General features: G+C 32.9%; 1 protein-coding gene across 1 annotated transcript in view; it reads left to right on the forward strand.

Moving 5' to 3' along the window:
- The window catches only part of LOC126741460 (sterol regulatory element-binding protein 1), a 150,893-nt gene that overhangs the window by 18,915 nt on the left and 109,410 nt on the right, over positions 1-22,568 (forward strand). Inside the window, exons 2-5 of the mRNA XM_050447873.1 lie at positions 18,606-19,099; positions 21,785-21,934; positions 22,016-22,165; positions 22,267-22,518. Coding sequence (XP_050303830.1) covers positions 18,606-19,099; positions 21,785-21,934; positions 22,016-22,165; positions 22,267-22,518 — 1,046 coding nt within the window. The remainder of the gene's footprint in view (positions 1-18,605; positions 19,100-21,784; positions 21,935-22,015; positions 22,166-22,266; positions 22,519-22,568) is intronic.

The raw sequence follows: 22,568 nt of genomic DNA on the forward strand, positions 1-22,568 counted from the left end.
CAGAGATCGGCCAGTACCGTTCCCTAACAGTAAATAAGAGAAGTTGAGGACCTGGATGAAGTAGATTTCGATGCTCCCTTTCAAATATTAATCTAGTTAAATGATGCTTACAATCTAGGATAATTGGATGCTTGGCATTAACTGGTAACTCTGAAAATTTTAAACGGCCGCCTACTCGCATTAAACCATCGCTTCCCATAAACGGATTTAAACTACTAAGCTTATTATTCTTGTCTAAAATTTTACCATTGGATAATTGTAAATGCTGATCAGGAAAACTTTGTTTTTGCGCGGCATATAAAATACACTTTAATGCTTCATTCATTTCCTGCAACGAAATGGAATTTCTAGTTTGTGAATTTTTAAGACACAAATTTTTAAATCTCAAAATGTAGCATACAATTCTTTGCAAACGATCAAGAGTTGAGACGCGCTCGAAGGGAAAATCATTTTTTAAAATGTTAACAGGCATCGCCACAGTTTTAACTGGCTTTAAACCGGGCAGCTCTTGAACGTGATGTTGAAAAGTAGGCCACTCGGACTTGGGTCCTGACAACCATAAAGGACCATGCCACCAACTGGAAGTTTTAAGCAACTGGCTTGGAAGTAAACCGCGCGATGCGAGGTCGGCGGGGTTGTCTTGGCTAGGAACGTACTTCCACTCGCCACTTTCAGTTAGGCCTTGAATCTCTGAGACTCTATTGCTTTCAAAAACCTTTAATAGGTTTGGGCTAGTCTTCAGCCATGCTAAAGTGATAGATGAATCTGACCAAAATACGAGATTGTCGAACTTTAACTTTACGGATTGTATAACCTTGTGAGCTAGCCTAGCTAGCAGCAATGCTGCGCATAGCTCCAATTTGGGGATTGTTATAGCTTTAAGTGGAGCAACTTTGGTCTTGGCACATAAAAGGTTTACGGTTATACAGCCGTCTTGCGCAACAGAACGAAGGTGAACGCAGGCACCATAGGCCTTCTCTGATGCCTCGGCGAAACCATGAAGTTCAATCTCTATGGGATCTTTGCAGAGACGTGACGATCAATTTCTAGCTTATTTAATTTTTCTAAGTCTTGACGAAATCGATTCCATTCCGATGCTAGCGATAATGGTAATGGATCGTCCCACTTTAACCTTTCTGACCACAAGCGTTGCATGAATATCTTAGCTATTATAGTGGAAGGACTTAGGAGACCCAAAGGATCAAAAATTCTGGCGGTCAAAGAAAGTACGTTTCGCTTGGTGACTTTGCGTTCGGTCAGAGCGGCTTGCACGTCATAAACTAAAAAATCATTTTTGCAAACCCAAGTTAGACCTAAAGTTTTGGATTTTTCTTCAAGAGCAAATTCTAGCACTTCGCTTGACATTTGGTTACTAGATTCAAATATATTTAATATTTCTTGCTCATTAGAATGCCATTTGCGAAGCTCAAAACATCCTTGTTTCAAAACTTCTGTAACCTTTTGGCAGATATATCTTGCCTGTACGATGCTATCTGCTCCTGACAAAAGATCATCAACGTAAAAATCGCGCTTGATAATCTCTGCGATGTCGGGATTAGAAAGTTCGCACTCGTTTGCCAACTGAACTAAACATCGAATGGCTAAAAAACTAGCACTTGCATGTCCGTAGGTTACGGTGTTTAAAGTGTAGGTTTGTACCTTAGCTTGGGGATTAGGTCGCCAAAATATTTTTTTGCAGAGCCCTTTGACTTGGATCGACTAAGACTTGCCGGTACATCTTTGCGATGTCGGCCGAGATGACGTAAGTATGTTTACGAAATCGAACTAGTATCGAGAACAAGTCGTCTTGAAGAACTGGACCGACTAGCTGAATATTGTTCAGGGAAAGACCGTTGCTTGTGGCAGCTGAAGCGTCAAAGACTACGCGCAGCTTTGTGGTCACACTTGACTCTCGAAAGACGCCGTGATGAGGCATATAATACTCTATTTCGGAACTGCTAGAATCATCTTCCTTTTGCAAGGTCATATGATTTAATGCTTCATATTCCGCCATAAAGTCAACATAGTAATCGCGCAAAACCTTGTTTTTACTCAACCTTTTCTCGGTAGCATAGAACCTCTTTTCCGCTAGGTCTCTGGATTTGCCCAATGTGTCTGGAGCTTGCTTTAAAGGCAAAGTGACAATAAAACGCCCTTGAGAATCTCTTTGGGTGCTTTGGGTGAAAAGAGTTTCGCAAATAGATTCCTCTTTAGAAAGAGCTCTGGAGGTGCTTATTTCCTCTATTTCCCAGAATTTGGCAATGGATTTTTGTAGCTCAGAATTAGTACTTAAATTGCACAAATAAGGAGATGCATTGGAAGAAGGAGAGTTGCCTATCATGCCGGCTAAAATCCACCCTAGCTCTGTCTCTTGTAAAAATGGCTGATTTTTACCGCATGATATTTTACTTTCTCCTAATAAACTCCAAAATAGATCGGCACCAATTAGAAGATCAACAGAACCCGATTTTAAAAAGTCTGGATCGGCAAGGTAAAGGTTTGCTGGAATATTTAAATGCTGCAAGTCAAAACTAGCTGACGAAATACTTGTTACCTCTGGTAAAATAAAGCACGTTAAAGTAGCCTTAAAATCCTTATACATTGAATAAATTTGGACTTGACACTTGCTTTGAATATTGGAAGTAATATTGGCTATTCCAAGAACTGAAAGATTAGCTACGTCTTGTTCTAGTCCAAGACGTTCTGACATTTCCTTGGAAATGAAAGAAGACTGGGATCCACAATCTAACAGCGCTCTAGCGAAATGACCTTTTCCCTGCTTGTCGAACACTTTTATTCTAGCTGTGGATAGAAAAACGTATCCCTTTCCCGAAGGAACTTGCTTGCTTAAAGCAGCAGTTGTCTGCTCATTACTACTTGACTCTGGACAGTCATTTAAAGAATACGTGTTGTTTTCATCCACATGAAGCAATGAATTGTGCCACGCCCTACATATTTTACAAGGGCCTACTTGACATCTTTTACCCTTGTGATTGTCGCGAAGGCAATTCATGCATAACCTTTTATTTTTAATAAAATTTGCTCTCTCTGGAATGGGCAAAACAATAAATTTTTTGCAAGAATAAATTGAGTGATTTTCGTTACAAAAATAACACGAATATTTGCTTACTACTAAAGACCTAACTGGCTTGTCTCTAGAAAAATGCCTTTCCTTGTCTGGCTTTGGCGCGCTGCCGCGATTTAATGAATTACCTTTAAACTCGATTGTCTCTAATACATCCGCACGATTTTTAAGAAATGCAATAAACTGATCTAGCGTGGGCGCATTAGTACTAGCTGAAGATCTTTCCCAATCTAAGTTAATTTTTTGATCTAGCTTAGAGGTAATCATAAAAATTAAAAGCGTGTCCCAATTGGTGATTGCTTGCCCTAACTGTTTTATTGAACTAAGATGCTTGCTCAAATCATCCACCAGTACTCGAATTTTCGCAGATGATTCCTTTTGAATACTCTCTAAAGAAAAAATCGCCTTTAAATGGTTATGAATAAGCAATTTATGATTGTTGTACCGCTCCAGAAGTGCATTCCATGCCACTGTGTAGCCGCTCTCGGAAAACTCTAATGCCTTAATGATTTCGGCAGCCCTTTCCTCTAACGAAGCCCTTCAATAGTGAAATTTTTGAATTTCGGATAATTCTGTATTTTTATTTATTAGCGAATCGAATGTATCCCGAAATTCAAGCCATGTTTCGAAGGAGCCGTCGAAAGTAGGTAAAGGAATATCTGGAAGTTTAACGGGAACTTGTGGACTTTGTGTTATACTGTGAATAACACTTGGATTTGAGGGTGGTTGGGGAGGCTCATCTGGACCAGAAAGCATACTTTTAGCAATCGCGAGATGCTGAAAATATAAATCTTCAAAACTAGTGCGCTCATTAAACTCGGCTTGTAAGCTTTCCTCCTCAACAGTCTCCTCAATCGCCGTCTGAACTTCATTAAATTGTGTAAAGGTATTTTCTAGTTTTATTAACCTTTCTTGCAAATTAAAAGCTTGAATGTCACTCAGACCTTCTGGCGGATACTCATCCTTACACTTGTTTACGAATTTAATAAAGGCAGTTAATGACACTTTCAAGCCAGCGCGCTTTTTTGTTAAACCCGTGGGAGGCATTCTATTATAAATTAAACACTTGAAATACTTAAAGAAAATAAATACTGGCTTGAAATTAAGCCCTTCTGCTGACCAAATAAATTCAAATTATAGGTTAAGACCACCCAAAAAAATACTAGCAGAGTTTAACTAATACAAATTTATGCAATAAAAACTAGCATGTAAATTTTGAACTCAGAGATTAGGGGATTAACCTTAGGATAGGAAACAAAAATACTAGGAACGACTCGCCCCGTCTGCTTTACTACCAGGCCAATTGTTTCGCGCCGCCACGACCGTATAACTCGCGCCGAGCCCGTCGTTGTGGAAAAAACCCGGCGTCGTTGTTCGGCGGCGAATACACTAACTTGTTTTCTTGCTTTGTTTCGTTCAGAAATGCACCGATTTTAGTCCTAATCTGTCGCGAAGGACCATGTTCTAACGGACTGTAACTTTAGTTTTTAATTCACTTTATTCCATACAAAATATAAAGGCTGGCGGACATATAAATCGGTTAAAAATAACTTAAAGTTAATAAATCGGACGGAGGCCTTGTTGTCGAACCGCTGGTCAGCGGAGAAGAGAGCTCGAACGTCCATGTCAGCCATCTCTTCTTTATGTCTTGATTGCCAAATGATGTGTCGACTGTTCATGGTTGATTTACAGCTTCGACGTTCCTTTGAATCTGAAGAGTTAACAATTTGTACACGATTCTAGTGACCACGACGTCCCGATGACGTGAATACAGTCACAGAAGCTGCTCCAATCCTACCTGACTGCGCCAGTTATGTTTCTTATTGTGCAAAGACGTTTTTAAAAAACAATTTTTATTTGACAATTAGTACAAACAGGAAGTATATATATATATATACTTGCTGTTTATATACTGTCTATATATATATATTATATATATATATTATATATATATTATATATATATTATATATATTATATATATTATATATATTATATATATTATATATATATATATATATATATATATATATATATATATATATATATATATATATATATATATATATATATATATATATATATAATATATATATAATATATATATAATATATATAATATATATATAATATATATATATAGACAGTATATAAACAGCAAGTATATATATATATATATATATATATATATACTTGCTGTTTATATACTGTCTATATATATATATTATATATATATTATATATATTATATATATTATATATATATATATATATATATAGACTGGTCCATATTGTTGCCATAACTCATAATAATCAAGCCATCATGCTAAAGTCATTAAAAACCCCGTGCCTTGATTACACCAATCCTATCTGTTGTCTGATCCTATCTGAAGTTCTCATAGTGATGCTCAGTGTACAACAAATATTCTTGACTGTCCGAATTGTAAATGTTTCAACCACACAGAAAGAAATCATTCTACCCATAATCTGTGCTGTCCTTTATATGTATATACAGAGACTTCAAAGACTTAGACATCAAACGAACTACAGACTTCAACTTCAACTCTTTTTTAGCCATGAGGATAGATTAACTTGACAAATTGGTTACCAAAACGTTCGTGGACTCGATGGTTGACGAGTAATGTCAATGACTGTAAATTGCTCCCAGATTCATTTAACATTTTAAAATGTCATAATCGCAATGATGAATCACGCAGTGGAAGTGTTCTGCTGGCAGTTAAAAATTCATACAAATGTAGTATAATTAAAACTGACTTTCATCTAACATCAATAGATTTACTTGGAGCCAAGATTATTTAAATAGTTCTACCTGTTTGAATATATTTGTTATTTATATTTCGCCTAAAAGTACACTTTTGGAAGGAAGTCTCTATTTCATATACAGTGCTTTCGTTTCAAAACGATCCACCCTTCATAAGTTTATTATTAAAAAAAAAAAAAAAAAAAAAACACGTCAAATTAGATATATAGGAGTATGTCAAATAGGAACCTCGTGTGATACATCATAGTAAGCAGCGTAAAATTCTGTATTCAACGGTACTAAAAAAATGAAATCGGTAAATGTGTAAGCAAATAGTTAGCGAAAATGTCTAGAAATATTGAATATTTTATTTACGCCAAACTTTGGTATTTTAAATGAATCGAATAGAAAAATCGATAACTAATGCTTTTGATGCCTATTTTGACTCTGTTTTTGTTGGTTCAAATTCTGAATGTTTTGATGGCCTGCATCAGGGTTTTGTTCTTTTGAATTTGTGTGGGGTCAGTTATGAGGATGTGTGTGATGCTGCTAAGAACATTAGAGTTAATAGGACGGTTGGCCCAGATACAATTCCATCATTTATTTTCAAGGGCATGATAGGTTTTTCCGCTGAACCTTTAAGAATTTTGTTTAATCTAACCCATTCCCACAAGCATGGAAAGAAGCTAAAATATGTCCAGTGTTTAAGACTTAGAACATTGAAAGGCTAGAATTAGTAAATAACAACTTTATTTGAGTTCAACATGCCCCTGCACAAGGGGGGTGTTTTGTTTACAAACATATTCATTGATTCTCTGTTGTCAAGTTTACACGCATTTTTAAAAAAAAATCCAGCTATATATCAACAGATACAACAATGTTAATTTAACTTATTGATGTTAGATTTTGGATTAAAAATAAAAAGTAGAAATAGATATATGTTATTCTAAGCGCAAAAATAACAACTTCAAAGCAGAAAAAAATTATTAACATTCTTATTCCTAAAACGGCTTCTAAAAACTTTGAAATAGCAACATCGCAGGCAAAAGCTGATGGCATCTTGACAAATAGATTTCTGTTTACATTTGGCATTTGTGAAGTTGTGGGTTTTTTCTTTAGTTTTTGGTTGAAAAAAGAAAAAAGTTGAGACATTTCAGTGTTTTTGTGAATTGTTACGATAGTAAAAACTTATAATACCGTTTGTGCCGCACCATAGAAAAAAGCTCATTCAAGACGATTTTTTCACAAGTAAATACCGATATTGTTATAAAATCATACTAAGGGACAACCGTCGTCATAAACGTAGAATAATAAAAACTTATTAAGAAATCTATAATAATTATAAAATATTTAATTTCCATAAAAATGCTTTTTATTAAGTATCATTACTCTAATGAAGTAGGTTAAAAAAACGCATAAGGAGTTAAACGGCAATACTGTTTATAATTTAAAGCATACTCAATTAATAATAAATATTTATTATGTAAATATTTTCTGACAACGTCACTGGTAAGGATAACTTGTGTCGATGGAATCAACAATGTGATCAAGCGGCGTTGCGATCTTGTTGCCTTTTTCTCTAATATAGCGACGTTATCTACATTTATTTAACTTTGAATGTTGACTTCTTTATAGACTATCTTATCATATTTTATGGGAAAAAATGCTGGATATTTTATTAAAGAGGACTACTATTGTTTTGCGCCTGTCAAAATAAGAGGCACCTTTTTATTATATTATAAAGTATTTTTTTTGCCATTTCTACATAAGTATTTGGCATCATTGCATTGGAGATGTTGGAAGCAAATAAACTGCCCATAGTTCCACGGCAATGCTAATTCCAGCCTTTCAATGTTCTAAGGTTTAAGAAAGGTGATAATACAGATGTTCCAACACATTATTATTTGCTGATGATCTCAAACTGTATTCTGAAGCCAATAGTAAAACTGTCAAAATATTCAACAAAACTTACAAAAGATTTATGCCTTGTCTATTAAAAACAAATGACATTTTTATACCGATAAATGTTTTATACTTAGTTTCAATAGAAAGAAAACCCAAGTTGAATATATGTAATTTATAAGTTGGGGGAGGCAGTATTAGCAAGGATCGATGAGCGATGTTGGTGTTAATTTTTTGACAAATTTTTAAGATATTTATATTATAAGCAAACATGTGTGTATGAAATGCACATACCTTATTAGAGACAATGAATTTGCACAATCTGTAAGGCTTAGAAAGTAGGAGAAATAGTCTTGCAATATTGTTTTGATATACAGTGCTTTCATTTCAAAACGATCCACCCTTAATAACTTTCTTAAAAAAAAAAAAAAACACGTCAAATTAGATATACAGGGGGACGTTTAATTATACATTTACTGAAGTTCTGTCAATCACCTCCTCACCTCCAGTTAACCTCACTTTAATATGACAAATGGGAACCCCCATCGTGTGATTCATCATAGTAAGCAGCGTAATATTCTCTATTCAACGGTACCAAAAAAAATGAAATCGGTAAATGTGTAAGCAAATAGTTAGCGAAAATGTCTAAAAATAATGAATATTTTATTTAAGGTATAGCAGAACAGGTAATTTTAATGTCCCAAATTGTTTTTTTTTGAATCTTTGGAACTTTGTAAGTTGGAGATTCTATAGTGGCCACAATTGGTCTCATTTTATTGACAGGTTTGTGGATTTTTGGTAAATAATATAATTTTCTAATGGTTGGGTTCAAAAGTCGTAACTTGAATTTTTCTGAAGAGGAACCATGGTTTTTGCAATCATTTAATGCTTTCATAACCTGCGAGATTATTTTTGATAAAGGGTTTTTAGAAATCTTTTTATATGGGCCATTTTCAATAATATCATCAACTCGTTTAAAATATCCTCCTTTGTCTAAAATAGCAACCTTGTTTGCCTTGTCAGCTTTTAAAGAGAAACAATCTACTTCTCTCAGTCGTTTAACAATACTAGAACCTGATGTGTTTTTCGATTTGGTAAGATTGCTTGGAATTTAGTTGCGAATCATTTCTCTAGCAACATTTTTTGAAGAATGGCAAGTAGTGAAATAGTGATGATTCAACACTATAATCTCCTATAGGTTGTTTTGGTAGTTTGAAACTGGTAACAGTTAAAACACTTATTAAGAACATCAAATTTTTTCTCATTAAAAGACCGAGAGGACTCTTTCCAACGATATTAATTGGTTTTTCTTTTGTGGCTTATCCTTCGCACTCACCAACTTTTTTTAGTTTTTTGCTTGGTGAAAGAAGAAAAATTAGCTCTTTTATTTGTTTTTTATAAATAAAAGGTTTCCAAAAATACAGCCTCAATGCTCTTTACTTTTATTTGTTATGGCATGACGTTTCGTCTCGGATTTAAGGCTTCTTTAAATGGTTGTTAATAAGATACAAATAATAAAATTAAAACGTTTTGAAAATTACAACAAAATACGAATCTAGAGTACAAACAAACACGCAAACAAAGCAACATTTACATAGCAACAACATTTATAGTGCAGAACTTAAAACATTTAACAACAAACGCTTTGATTGACGTAGTTGACCAGAAGTATAAAACATTCAGTATAGGTCTTGTCACTTAAAAATATATGTAATGATCCACAAAATAAACTTAAAATTAAACTATAGTATCAACATCGACATCTATCAGTCATATCGGGTGGTGCGTCGCCGAGCGGAACATAGGAAATCCCATGTAAATTTTAAGGAGGTCAATTATTGGCTTCCCTGTACATTTTACAGAAAAAATGTAAGATAACTTTTTGAAGAGACCAATCTGGAAAACCCTCGTGCAAAGTTTCAAAAAATTTTAATAAGCGAATCTTGAATTATTCAATTAAATGTAATTGCAAAATTAGCAAATTTTCGGTTTAGGTAAAACCAAACGGGCACCAGTAAAATGAATATTGTCACTGACGTGAGGAAAAGTGTCAATAAATCAGTGACAGTCGATATTTGAAAACAAGTATGAATTATTCAATTGACGAAAAAATAGTAGTAGTTTAATAATCCATTTCAACTATTAAACGTATTGTCAATAAGCAAAGCAAAATAATAGACGAAGGGTCCTGTAATGGTAATCTTAGAAATGTATTGTCAATAAGTTCGAGTCCAAAGGTACCGTAATAAATAATTGTAAATGTTCAATTATTTATTATGGTACCTTTCAACTCAGAATATCGAATATAAATTCGAAAAACATCAAGAGCTGGAGGAGATGAAGAGCGAAGAATGGCATTTTGTTTTGAAATGATGGAAAGAGCAAATAATGATAGGATTTTTTAAAGAAATATTTGTTTTACCGATGAATGTACATTTACCCTCAACAATGAACCAAATGTTCAGAATTGCCGGTATTGGAGCCAAGAAAATAAACATTTCATCAAACGCTTTGTTCATACTCGGACACAATATCCCCAAAAAACAAATGTATTCGTGGGAATTATCGGACACCATATCATTGGACCCTTTTTTATGGATTATAACCTAACAGCTTAAACCTATTTGGACTTATTTCAAAATCAAATTGGACTCGCATTGCAAGAAGTTGTTCAGGAAGATCAAATGATCTGGTACCAAATCAATGGTTGCCCGGCACATAAGAGAGTGCTTGGAAAATTAACGGCAATATTATTGGTCCACGGTACCGGATATGTTGGCCAGCCAGGTCACTTGATCTTTCACCGAATGACTTCTTTTTGTGGGGTCAATTAAAAAGTGTCATTTATAAAAGTGTAAAATTTGATAATCTAAACCAGTTACAAAACACAATTTCTTCAGAATGTAATAAAATTTCCCAATATCAACTTAGTAACGTTAGAAATGAATTTTATGATCGGTTAGGATATTGTTTAGCTGTTAATGGGGGGTTGTTTGAACATTTGATTAATTGATGTTTTTATGTAATTCTCTATTATCTTTAAAAAAGTTATTGTTATCGTTAATTTATTTTTCCACACTTTAAGTAAAATATTAAGAGTTCTCGAAAAATTCATCCATTATCCCAAAGATGCTGGTCATATACTTTTTTAAAAGGTAAAAAAGGTAAAAAACACGAAAGAAATGAAGAGTTCTGTTTTCTCTTTTTTCGGACCTATTTTCGATCTTCTGAGTTAAACATTTACAATTATTTACTGCAATGTCTTTGGACTCGAATTTACTAACAATGGGTTTAATGGTTGAAATGGACCAGATAGGCTTGATGGGAAAATAAATTGAAAATATTTCAGATACTGCTATTGGTTTAATTAAAATAAGTATGATAAAATATTTTTTTTAATAATCGATAATAATAATTGTTATTGGTTTAACTTCCTCGTTATATTAAATAAAAGTTTAGATAAAAAAGTAATGTTGACGTGTCTTACTTTGAATGTATGGTTGTGAGATCCGGCGTTTGGAGAAGAAACAACTACTAGTAGATACTAGCAGAACTACGTAAATGGCACACGGAACATTTTTTGTGTTTAGGATTGTTTAACTTTTTATTTTAGTGAAATTAGCAGTAATATAACTTTTTTTTCAAATAGTCTTTTGGTTATTTAATGTTGTTGAGAATAAACCTATAATTTAGCAAGATATTTTGCTAATCAGACTGTTTATTAATATTTTTGTACTTGTTTATGTAACACAACTCTAGAATCAATTTTTTATTAAGGTTACTCTCTCGACAAAGGGCCGTAAGAATGTTAAAGTTGAACTTATGCCCTTGGTTATGTTATTTACGTAATACTTATTAATTAATATTATTAATAGTTTTTTTTTTAATGATATTTGTGTTGGGTGAGCCTTTTGTGAAATAACTAAGTTGTTTGACCAATATAAGAGGTAGGTCTGACAAGAAAGACAATCGTCCTGACAAAATCATATTACTATTATTCATGAATTGAGAGAAATGGGATCTTTAATTTTAGAAAAATTACGTTACTTTGGTTAGAAGAAGAACTGACTTTAGTTAGAAGAAGAACGCTGTAATATTAAGTGGTTTGAGAATATTACTAATTTTATTTTCTAATTCTCAATTTAAGTAGATCACTTTTCCATTCCTAACTATATTGTTGTCCGATCTATTATTTGTTTGATTTGTCAAATGAGTAATATTTTTTAATTTCTTAAATCTTATTCTGATCGTAAAGTCCACAAGTTTTTCAAGAACGCTGTTTTTTACAAGGGTAGATTGTATTAATTCAAGATGATCTTTAATAAACTTGTCATCGGAAAGTAAGGCTCCTCTATCCAAAAGATTATTGACCGTAACAATTTTTATTAGTTTGTATTTTTCCTTGTGTAAAATAAATGGTGTCTGAAATATTAATACAATCTGCTTGTGGTATTTCTAAGGTAATTTTTAATCTGGCCAAAAAATAAAAGTAAAGAGAAATTAAGGTTGTAATTTTGGAAACCTTTTATTTATAAAAAAACTATACCCTCGGCATGGAACCTTCATTTTAACTCCCAATGTCTTTGTGGTTAATAACCTCAAACATATTTCTTTAGGCGGGCCACAAATCAAAGAAACATAAAACGTGAAACAAGAAACATGAAATATGGAACGCGAAACTGTTTCGGTGATACACAAAGTAATGAATCAAAAATAAAATTAGTTTCAGTTAGCAATGGACACCGATGGTAGTTTGGACGACGCAATAGTTGCTATTATAATTAAAATTATTATTAAATATTTGCTATTATATTAATATTGCAATTCTGTTGTTACCACGTTATTATTATGAAAACATAATAAAAAACAAAAGAAACGACGTTATTGAGTGCATCCGTATAACTAAATAATCCTTAAACTTGGTTCATATGTAGTATCAACAGAATTAAGTGATCATCCGGAAAAATTTCAATTATTTTATAGAATGTCTTTGCAGACATTTATTAGATTAGTTTCTGTGGTCGGCCCTCATTTATTTAAAAAGGAGTCGAACTTGAGACTGGCTTTAGGAGTTGAAGAAAAGTTGTTAATTACTTTGAGGTAAGTGAAAAATAAAATTGATATTAAGCATATACTTTAATATAAGCAGGTTACAAAACTCAAAATATTATTTTATTGAAATACAGTAGCATTAACAAGGTCTGCCTATTGCTTTCCATTATCAGTTGAATATTGTATGTTGCTGTCATAAGAAGATACTTATACTGCAGAAGAATATGGGGATTGAAGAGGAATCTGTACAGTACTATGCGCACAGTCTTCATTTAAGATGTCATCATAAAGAACAAAAATTCGTTTTTTAAACTGTTTTTTTTTGAGTATTATTTATTTTTTTTAAATCAGGGAGTAAGCTTTTCAGGAAAAGTAAGTCGGCGTCTTCTTCGACGGATAATTCTTTCTTTTTGTATTTACATTATATTTATTACTCAAGGCATTAAGACATTTTACAGGTGAATTTTCCCAGTTTTGAGTACTTTCATTTTCGCGTTTCTTAGAATAGAACCTTTGCACATTTTTTTGGCAAATCTGTCGGCACTGAAGAAACTGTTATTTCCAATAAGTGTGAAGTGCCTATTTCATTCCCTTTTTCTTCAATATTATTGTTTTCAATATTTGAAGTATCTACACCATCTTCTTCATTGTCATAAGTTTGTCTTCCATTTGCGAATGATTATCACATACCTCCTCTCATCAGACTCCGCATTTCCAGTTTGATGTCGGCTTTTCGTATATGGTATCAAATACTTCATTGCATCTTCTGAATAGAATGGTTTCTTCTTTTTTCCAGAACTGCCATCTACTTTCTTGTTTTCTCTTAGATGTCTTAGGAGACTAATTCGTAACATCCTCCACCTCTTTTTACATTCCTCAACTGAAATCAAACAAATAAAATCATGTATTCATAATATATATATTGAAAATATACTAATGCTATTTATGTTTGTTGCAGGTTTCTCGCTACGGGTTGTTCATTTCGAGCGCTATCCTTTTACTCTATCAGAGGAGAAACAACCATAGGATATGTAGAAATACCTCCAAAAAAATATATGCCTTTACCTTCCGAAAATATGTGGCTGAAGACAAGAAATAATGAAGCCATATTCACAAAGAACCTTAAATAATTACAGAATAATTTTTAACTATCGCCTTTCAAGAGCGAGAAAAAGTGTTGAGTGCGCCTTTGGAATACTCTTTTTTAAATTTAGAGTGTTTCATATACCAATTACATGCAATGTTGATAAAACTGAAAATATTGTAAAAGCTGCATATGTTCTACACAATTTTATCCGAAAACACGATGTAGTATTTGTTTCATCGGATACTTCCATGCAATTACCCCAAAAACCTTATATATATTTCATCACAATTATGTGGTCGACCAACAATCGCAGCAGTTCAATTAACGGATAGATTATGCCAATATTTTGTAAAACCAGAAGTGGCTTTACCATGGCAAAATATAGTATGTGTTTAATTTAAAATGTTCAGTTTAAATGTATTCGCACTAAATAACTAATAAAATATTTTTACAACACTCACCCGTTCATTTTACTTCAATAGCCATCTGCTGCCATGCTAATTCCTTGGCGTTTCTATTAAATACTTCTCCAACTTATAATTAGAAAGAACCTCATGTTTTTCAATCACTAACACAAACATCACATTAAATTCTTCGTCGTCTTTCATTTTGTTTTCATAGGTTTGGTCAAATTAACAAATAATATAAAAATATCTTCGAAATAACTGGAAACACGAAACAAAATATAGAACAGAACCTATTTCATGCAACAAGTTTCAACGAGATTTGCTTCTCCATGTCACATGAAACGCATTTCGCCGTGCGAATTTCTATTTAAGACTGTGTTGTTATTTTATGAAATATATTTCATGTTTTTTGTTTCACGTTTCATGTTTCTTTGATGAGTGGCCCGCCTTAAAGATCACACCATGCTTGATTTATCTTTAGTATATAAGGCCACTTGTAAGTAGTTTGAGTTTAGTTTTAATCTTCTTTCGAAGATACTACCATCGTTAGCGAAACACATGTCGAGAGTAAAATAAAGAGTTTTGGTTAGTGGTAAAACTGTTTTGTGATTTGAGTGTCATACCAAAGGTTCCAACCATAGGACTATGGTACTATTTATATGAAAACCAATTGATAATATTTTTTTTTGGGTTTACACAGTTTTTTGTAACAATAACAATGGTAATAAATGTAGGTAGTCAATTTATGTGGATATATTTAACTATATATTTTACATATCCAATTTAAAAGGCGTAGTTGGTATGTCTATATACATGTACTAATAATCGAATATAAAAAATGGCTCGTCTCGAAGCAGACAGCATGTAACCACTATACTGAATGCATACTAGTGAAGCTAAACATTTTATAGCGGTGGTACCCTGATTGAGTTCGCGTTCTCCATCCTGACATTTCTTCAAAGAGTCAATTTTGCAAATCATTGAAGGGAGACTTGCCATTCTTCCATCCACCGAAGCACAACCAAGAGTCATTTATACAGATGCGCTCATCAGTCAAAAGACAAAATGAAACCTGGCTAATCAAAAACTCACCGAAAAATATGAGATTTATGAAATTAAAGCAGTTATGCCATTAGTGCGATTGGTTTTTCTGTCAAAGGATTATGTCAAGAAAGCTCTTGAAACTCATTTAAAATCTCAAAATAAACTTATTCTTAATCATGGTCATCTAGGATGAGCGTTATTAAAATATGGCCTACAAAGAGATGCAAACATTTTTCAAGCGATTCTGCAGCTGGATAATGTCACCTTTAAGCGGTTAATATATTAAAAAAAAATCGCCGGTCTCGATAATTTATGAGTTTCATTATTTATGACTCAACGTCAATTAAAGTTCTTACACGACTGTTAGATCATCGCCAAATAATATTATCTAAATCATGGACAGCCCATAATTTTGTTCAATTTTACCGAGAATGATGTTCTAATTGCCTTAAAAATCAAGTCAAAACTAATAGTTGGCATTGACAAAATACCAGCTTTTCTATTATCTGATTGTGCTTGTGTTGTTGTCCAACCCCTAAGAAGTAATTAACTTTTTAATCTAACAGTAAAACAAGACTGTTCTCCGAACCTTTGAACGTCATCAAAAATACTTCCAGTACATAAAAAGAATGATAAAAATCTCATTGAGAGTGAAGGAAACTATCATTGAAGGAAATTCAGCTTTGCATCTTTTAATGAGAGGTCTTATAGATTATCGCCCGCATGGATTTACGAGAGGCATATCTACCTCACAAACTACTACAAACTTAATTTGTCTTACAGAATATACATATATCTGAGTCAATAAATGCCAATTCAGAAGTTGACGTTGTGTATGCAGATTTCTCAAAGGCTTTTTCACACTAGACCATGGCATTCTCGATAATCTTGATTAAAAGTACGGCTTTTCTTCTCGCTTAATAAACTTTTTCAACTCTAACCTTACCGTTAGCCTTCAACACGTGGAATGTTATGCTCGTAGTTGCTTTTTTTTAATGCGTTTATAAATAGTATATCAGAACAATAATTCACTGTGAATGGTTTGTAATAAATGATAATATAAATTGTATTTCAAACTGTTTGCAATTGCAATATAATAAATATTAAGCTCCTCAATACATGGTGCAAAAATAATGATCTGTCTCTGAATGCTACGAAATGTAAAGTTGTTTCTTATTCTCTGAAGAAAAACCTAATAACTTATGACTATACTATAGAATATGAGACTATGCCAAGAGCAACAGAGTTCAGAGACTTAGGGATGACGTTCGATGGCGTCGTTGCTTTTTTTATGTTTGAGTATGCTTCTACAGTGTGGCTACTACGGTACTAGACGAAACATAATGAACTAGAAAATGTTCAGCATAAATTTTCAAAGTTTCTTTCATATAAATGTGACGGGGTGTACCCAGATATTGTTTTCCACACCAGCGCCTACTAGAAAGGTTTTCCTTTTGTAGCCTTGAGGTAAGGCGAAAATCTTTTGATTTTCAATTTAGTTAAACTTTTAAATAATAAAATTGATTCACCCGACTTATTGCAGCATTTAAATCTTGAATATTTGCAAGTTCTCCCCAATGTGCAGAGCGTGCAGTATTTTTAATTCTGTGCAGGATCATTGTGACAATATTCAACTGTAGTTTTTTGAAATTAAGAGGCGTCCGGACCGACCCCCGTTTACACATTTCGTGATGTTCTCCTTCCGACCGTTCTGGGGCCGGCCGACGCCGACGTAAACATTTTCTCGAGCGCGTCGTACTAGCGAGAGACAGGGGCGTAGTGGCTAATAGAAATTGGCTTTTTTGGTGTTATTGCTTTTGGGCAGTGACAATTTTGTTTTCACAAGTTTTGAACAACATGTTTTCTATTATCTATCTATCAATTAATTAATAAAACAAAGGTAAAAACACGTTTTCATCAAATCTATATTATTTTTTTTTAAAGCTACACGTGTTTCGCTCCTATCAGAGCATTATCAGGCCTAGACCTACACAGATCACATTACAAGACATGAGTTGTGTAGGTCTAGGCCTGATGATGCTTCGATAGGAGCGAAACACGTGTAGCTTAAAAAAAAAAAATTTATATGGATTTGATGAGACCGTGACTTTGTGTTTTTACCTTTGTTTTGTTTTCGTTTGGTCTCTTAGAGAAAAAATGGATGATACGTTTCCAATTAATTAATAATAATTAAAAATTTAAAAAACACATAGGTAACGTTAATAATAATCAAGTATTTTTCTTACGTCGATAATTTTGTGTACAAATTTACTTGCTTGTGCAGGCATTTGCTGCTTTACAGGCTGAAAAATAACTTTAAAGACGTTTAAATAATAAGTTTTATAGAGTAAATTTAAACTTTGAAAAAAAAAATATGTTGGACCATATCTATATTTTTTCAATATCCTTTTTTTATCAAGAGTATCTCTTTGTATCCAACATTTCCTATTTTTTGACAGTCGAGTATAGTTTTTTACTATAAGCAAATTTTTAAAATATTTTTTTTTAGCTAAATTATTAGAAAAATATTTATGATATAGATATAGGAAAGATATAACTATGCGTCATTACCTAGCACAAAATAGAGTAAAAGTATAAAAAATTAATAAAACTACTAAAAATAAATTTAGCATTAAACATCATAAAATGAGCGTCACACATTTTTGACCTGGTCAAAACCGAAATTAGAAATTATACCACGGAGTGTCAACGATATTGGCTAGTCAAGCAATATCTTGGTCAAAAAAAGATGGATAATTTTAAAATGGTTTCTTTCAGTCCAGATCAACAATAACTATCTTAACTTCATTTATGCAGACTGTATATGAGGCTATAAATAACAAATGTCAACTAGACGTAACTTACACGAATTTCGCTAAAGCCTTTGATTGATCCCTATTTGGCAGATAGACACCAGTTTGTTAAACAAAACATATATGATAAAATTTTTATGCATATTTAACTTAAAAATTTTCAATTTCTATGCTCTCATAACTCTTAGGTCTTACTTAATTTAAAATAATAGTTATTTTATATATTTAATGTTTATTTTAGTATATAAAAACCTTAAATATTTATCACGAATAGTCTTTTTATTTTACTTAAGATAATATTTACAATTACAGACAACTGGATCAATTTTCTGTGTAACTAGGTTTATTCTGCATTCGGGGCAACTAGTTTTCTTAATTGCCCAATACAATAATACATTTAGGTTCTAATAAATAAACTTTTTTTTTTGTACAGAATGTAACATGTATTTTTTTTTAGAAATAGAACAGCTTTTAGGAGACCATGAATTCCTCTCTAAGCTTGAAGACATCCCAATAGATTTTACCGCAAATGAACCCTATCTGGATACCCTCTCTCCAAATGATAGCGGTTATGATGGGAGTGACTCTTCTAGATTTACAAATTCCACTGTGCTTTCTGAATTGCCTACATGCATTTCTTCGAATTTGGATGCTACTGCATTAAATCGTTCAGAACTTGTCTCTCCTCCATATGTAGCTGCTAAAGTAGAAAGCCCTTCTCGAACTGTTCTTATTTCATCTGCTCCATTAACAACTCAAAGCACTGGGGTTGGGTATAGTACTTTACCAGTGGTTCAAAAAAATCAGCATATTCTTGTCCAGCATCCGGCACAAAGAGTTACTGGAATCAATAAGAAGAAACAAAGTAGATCATCTGGTTCTAAAAACCAACAGCTGTTAGTACAAAATATTGGACATTTGCATGATCAACTAGCTCCTGTGGTATTACAGGTAAGTTTGTTTATGATTCTTTTTTAACAAATAAACAAGAAGGCAATATTTAATTCAATTTTCTAAAATTTAGTATTGATTTTCAAAACCAGTCGGTGTGATTTATGCAGTACAGGTTGCACAGAACATTAAGAAATGTAATGTACATATGTACAAAAAGTATAAAAACCCTTCACTAAATCGCTATTATTTTTCCTTCAATCTTCACTATTATTTTATCAAAATAACAGAAGCAGTAATAAAACGATGTGCATGGTATGCGATACACGCGACTCCAATCAAATTTAATAATTCAAATAACAATGATATTTCGCCTCATAAAGTAAAAATAGGACTAGAAAAATAGCTATCACAACCGTATAAAAGGGAAATTTAAAACCACCTGTTTTAGACATACATGACCTTTTATGCCGGTATCAGCGGACTATTGCTACGATAATAAAAAAGGTTTTTTAAACATTTATACTTAACATTGATAATTATTAATGAAAAATACAATTTTAATCTATTTATGTAATGTTTTATTAATTTTGCATGTAATGTATATGACAATGTTAAGAAAAAAAGTTGAGGTAGTAATTACCATGATTTGATACTATTTCCTAAATCTGCAAAAAAATCGATATCCCATTTTATGTAAAAGTCTAACATGTGGTTACACACCGCATATGCAGGGTGTTTTCATAATAAGGCCTCAAAATAAGCAAGTTTGAGCAATAAACCCCTATCTGAAAAGCATTAGATTTTCAGAATCAGGGTGATAAAATTTTAAGAAAAAATCTTATTTTTCACAATAAATTTACCAATTACGCCAATCAATAAAAGCGTGTTCCTGACATAAAGAGCATTCCTGGAGTAAGCGTAGGAGTGTGTTCCTGAATTTCGTTACAATTGGTGTCAGACGTAAAGGATATCTGTAAGCTCAATTTAATGAGCAAAGAGAAGAACAAGAAGAACATAAGAAACATCAAGACCTGGTCAAAATATTGAGAGATAACCTGAAAAAAAAAGACGAAGACTTCGAGAAGATCTTGAGATGAAGTAAAGAGAATTAATGACCCACTTCGAAGCAATAGTTAAAGAAGAGTTGGGCGAAATACTTACAAAAATACGAGAACTAGAAATAAAAGTAAAACGTGTCCCTGTTCTTGGATTCCGAACTTGGAATACAAATTATGAAAGTCAAGCCACTAAAATTCAACGCAGAGAAGCATGGAGTACCCACTTAAATCAGTTCGAGCCTGCTGCAAGAGGAAACCTCTGGGATAACGAAGAAAAATCAATTAATCTTAAGCTATGTGTAAGAGGAGAGGCTACAGAAATATTAAGAATGGTGCTATCTGAGGATCAGCTAAATTTCGACATACTGGTGCGTATCTTAGAGATAAGATAGGGTGAAGCCTATATACAATAAATGTTCTAGGCTCAATTGAAATCTAGGAGTCAACAACATGAGTCAACAACAAGGTCTGCAATAGTTTACGGCCGATGTTGCTCGATGAGTAAATCTGGGTCATCCTTCCGCCCCAACGGAGTTCTGGGAGCAGATTTCTATAAATTGTTTTATTGCGGGGTTCGAGAAGCAGATACTAACCATGCTCTAAGGATATTTCGAGTATGAAGCAGCCTTTTAAGCAACAAGAAGGCAGACATGAATAAGACAACTCATAAAAGTAGTGAAATACTTCGAAAAGTGGTAAAAGACTGACTGAAGAAGCTTGAGTCATTTTTGGCTAGAAAAACTAAGGGATCAATCCACTGTTGGAATTGTAATGCTGCCCCAACCTTTGACATAAGCTGACTGGCCCAAGCCTTTATTCACAATCTTATGCACCATCTACATAAAGACATTGGAAATACCCGAGTCGTTAAGTTATCTCAGGAATCTCTCCATACCAGCTAACTCAGAGATATGCAACTGGAAAAAATGCTGGAGAAACTCTTTTGATTGAGCCCATGGATAACTGTAAAGTATACGGTCAAGGAATTCTTCCAGCAAAGACGTTATCGACCCAAAACGAATCTACTGTTTTGGTTCGAATGGTAAACTTGAAAGAATATCAAGACCTAAAATAAGGAAAGGATACTGGCGTATATTTTCAACTAGCGGCAGCCGTGAAAAATGCCAAAAGATTTCGTAATTCCAACAGGCATCCTGTAAGTTTACAAAACCTTTTTGAAGAATCTTCTGCCAATTTGACCATCCAGAGTAGAAAAAAAACTACGTTTTCTTGAAGAAATATGTGAAAAAAAAACGAAATATGTTTTTTTCTGATTTTTGAAGGTAAAATTTATGAAAGATTAGGTTGTGACACATGAATGTATTCAGAAAAATAAATGCACAAATTTGACGTTAAAATATATACAAGGTGTATATTTTAAAAATATCCCTTATTCGCAGTCATTTTTGGTGACTGCTGGTACATCAACCTATTTAATTTTGTCTTCTGAATAGATATTTTAAAGCTGCTTAGAATGATATGTCACGCGATGGGGGCTCCCATTTCACATATCAAAGTGAGGTTAGCTGAAGGTGTGGAGGTGATTGACAGAACTTTGTCAAATATAAAATTAAACGCCCCTATCTATATCTAAATCAACGTGTTTTAGGTGTTATTTATTATGGTAAATGTAGTTAGATATAATTTTGTGTCAATATATTTTAGTACAATTTGTTCTTTTTAGGCGAAACTCATAACTACCGATAACGCATTACCCACACAAACTGTCATGTATACCTCTACAAATCCAACTTCGTCTTTACATACCCTTTTGAGTGGCCCACAAATTTTAACCACTACTAGAATTCCTGTTATGCTTGAATCTGATAGTAAGGTACGAAATATAAAGCAAAATGGCGACCTCTTTTGAAGATTTGTTGCTTTGAATTTTATAGAATTTCTAAATTTGCTTTAGGTTGCTATTAATAGAATGCCCCAAGTAAAAGAACCAAAAGTCAAAGAAGTAAAACGAAGTGCTCATAATGCTATTGAGCGAAAATATCGTACTAGTATTAACGACAAAATTATTGAACTTAAAAATATTGTTGTTGGAGAAGATGCTAAGGTAATAAGAGAACAAAGAAACATTTTAAATGCATTATTTTAGTGTGAAATTGATTGGTAGCTTGTAAACTAATAATTTATAGTTTTTTATTTTCTTTTTAGCTAAACAAATCGGCAATTTTGCGTAAAACAATCGAATATATTAGGTTTTTACAAAACTCCAATACTAGGTTGAAAGAGGAGAATATGGCACTTAAAATGTCAGCAACGTCAAATAGTTTAAAGGGCTTATTAACCAATAATATAAATTATGGACCAGAAGATACTCCTCCTCATTCAGATGTATCGTCTGAACATTCTTTGCCATCTAGCCCTGAGTATCCTATGAATGTTAGGGAAGATAGCGATGATGAAGTAAGAACTAATTCTTTAACAAGATATTTATTTCAAGGCGTCTTACTATA

This window comes from Anthonomus grandis, chromosome 10 (genome assembly GCF_022605725.1).
Source record: "Anthonomus grandis grandis chromosome 10, icAntGran1.3, whole genome shotgun sequence".
Lineage (NCBI taxonomy): Eukaryota > Metazoa > Arthropoda > Insecta > Coleoptera > Curculionidae > Anthonomus > Anthonomus grandis.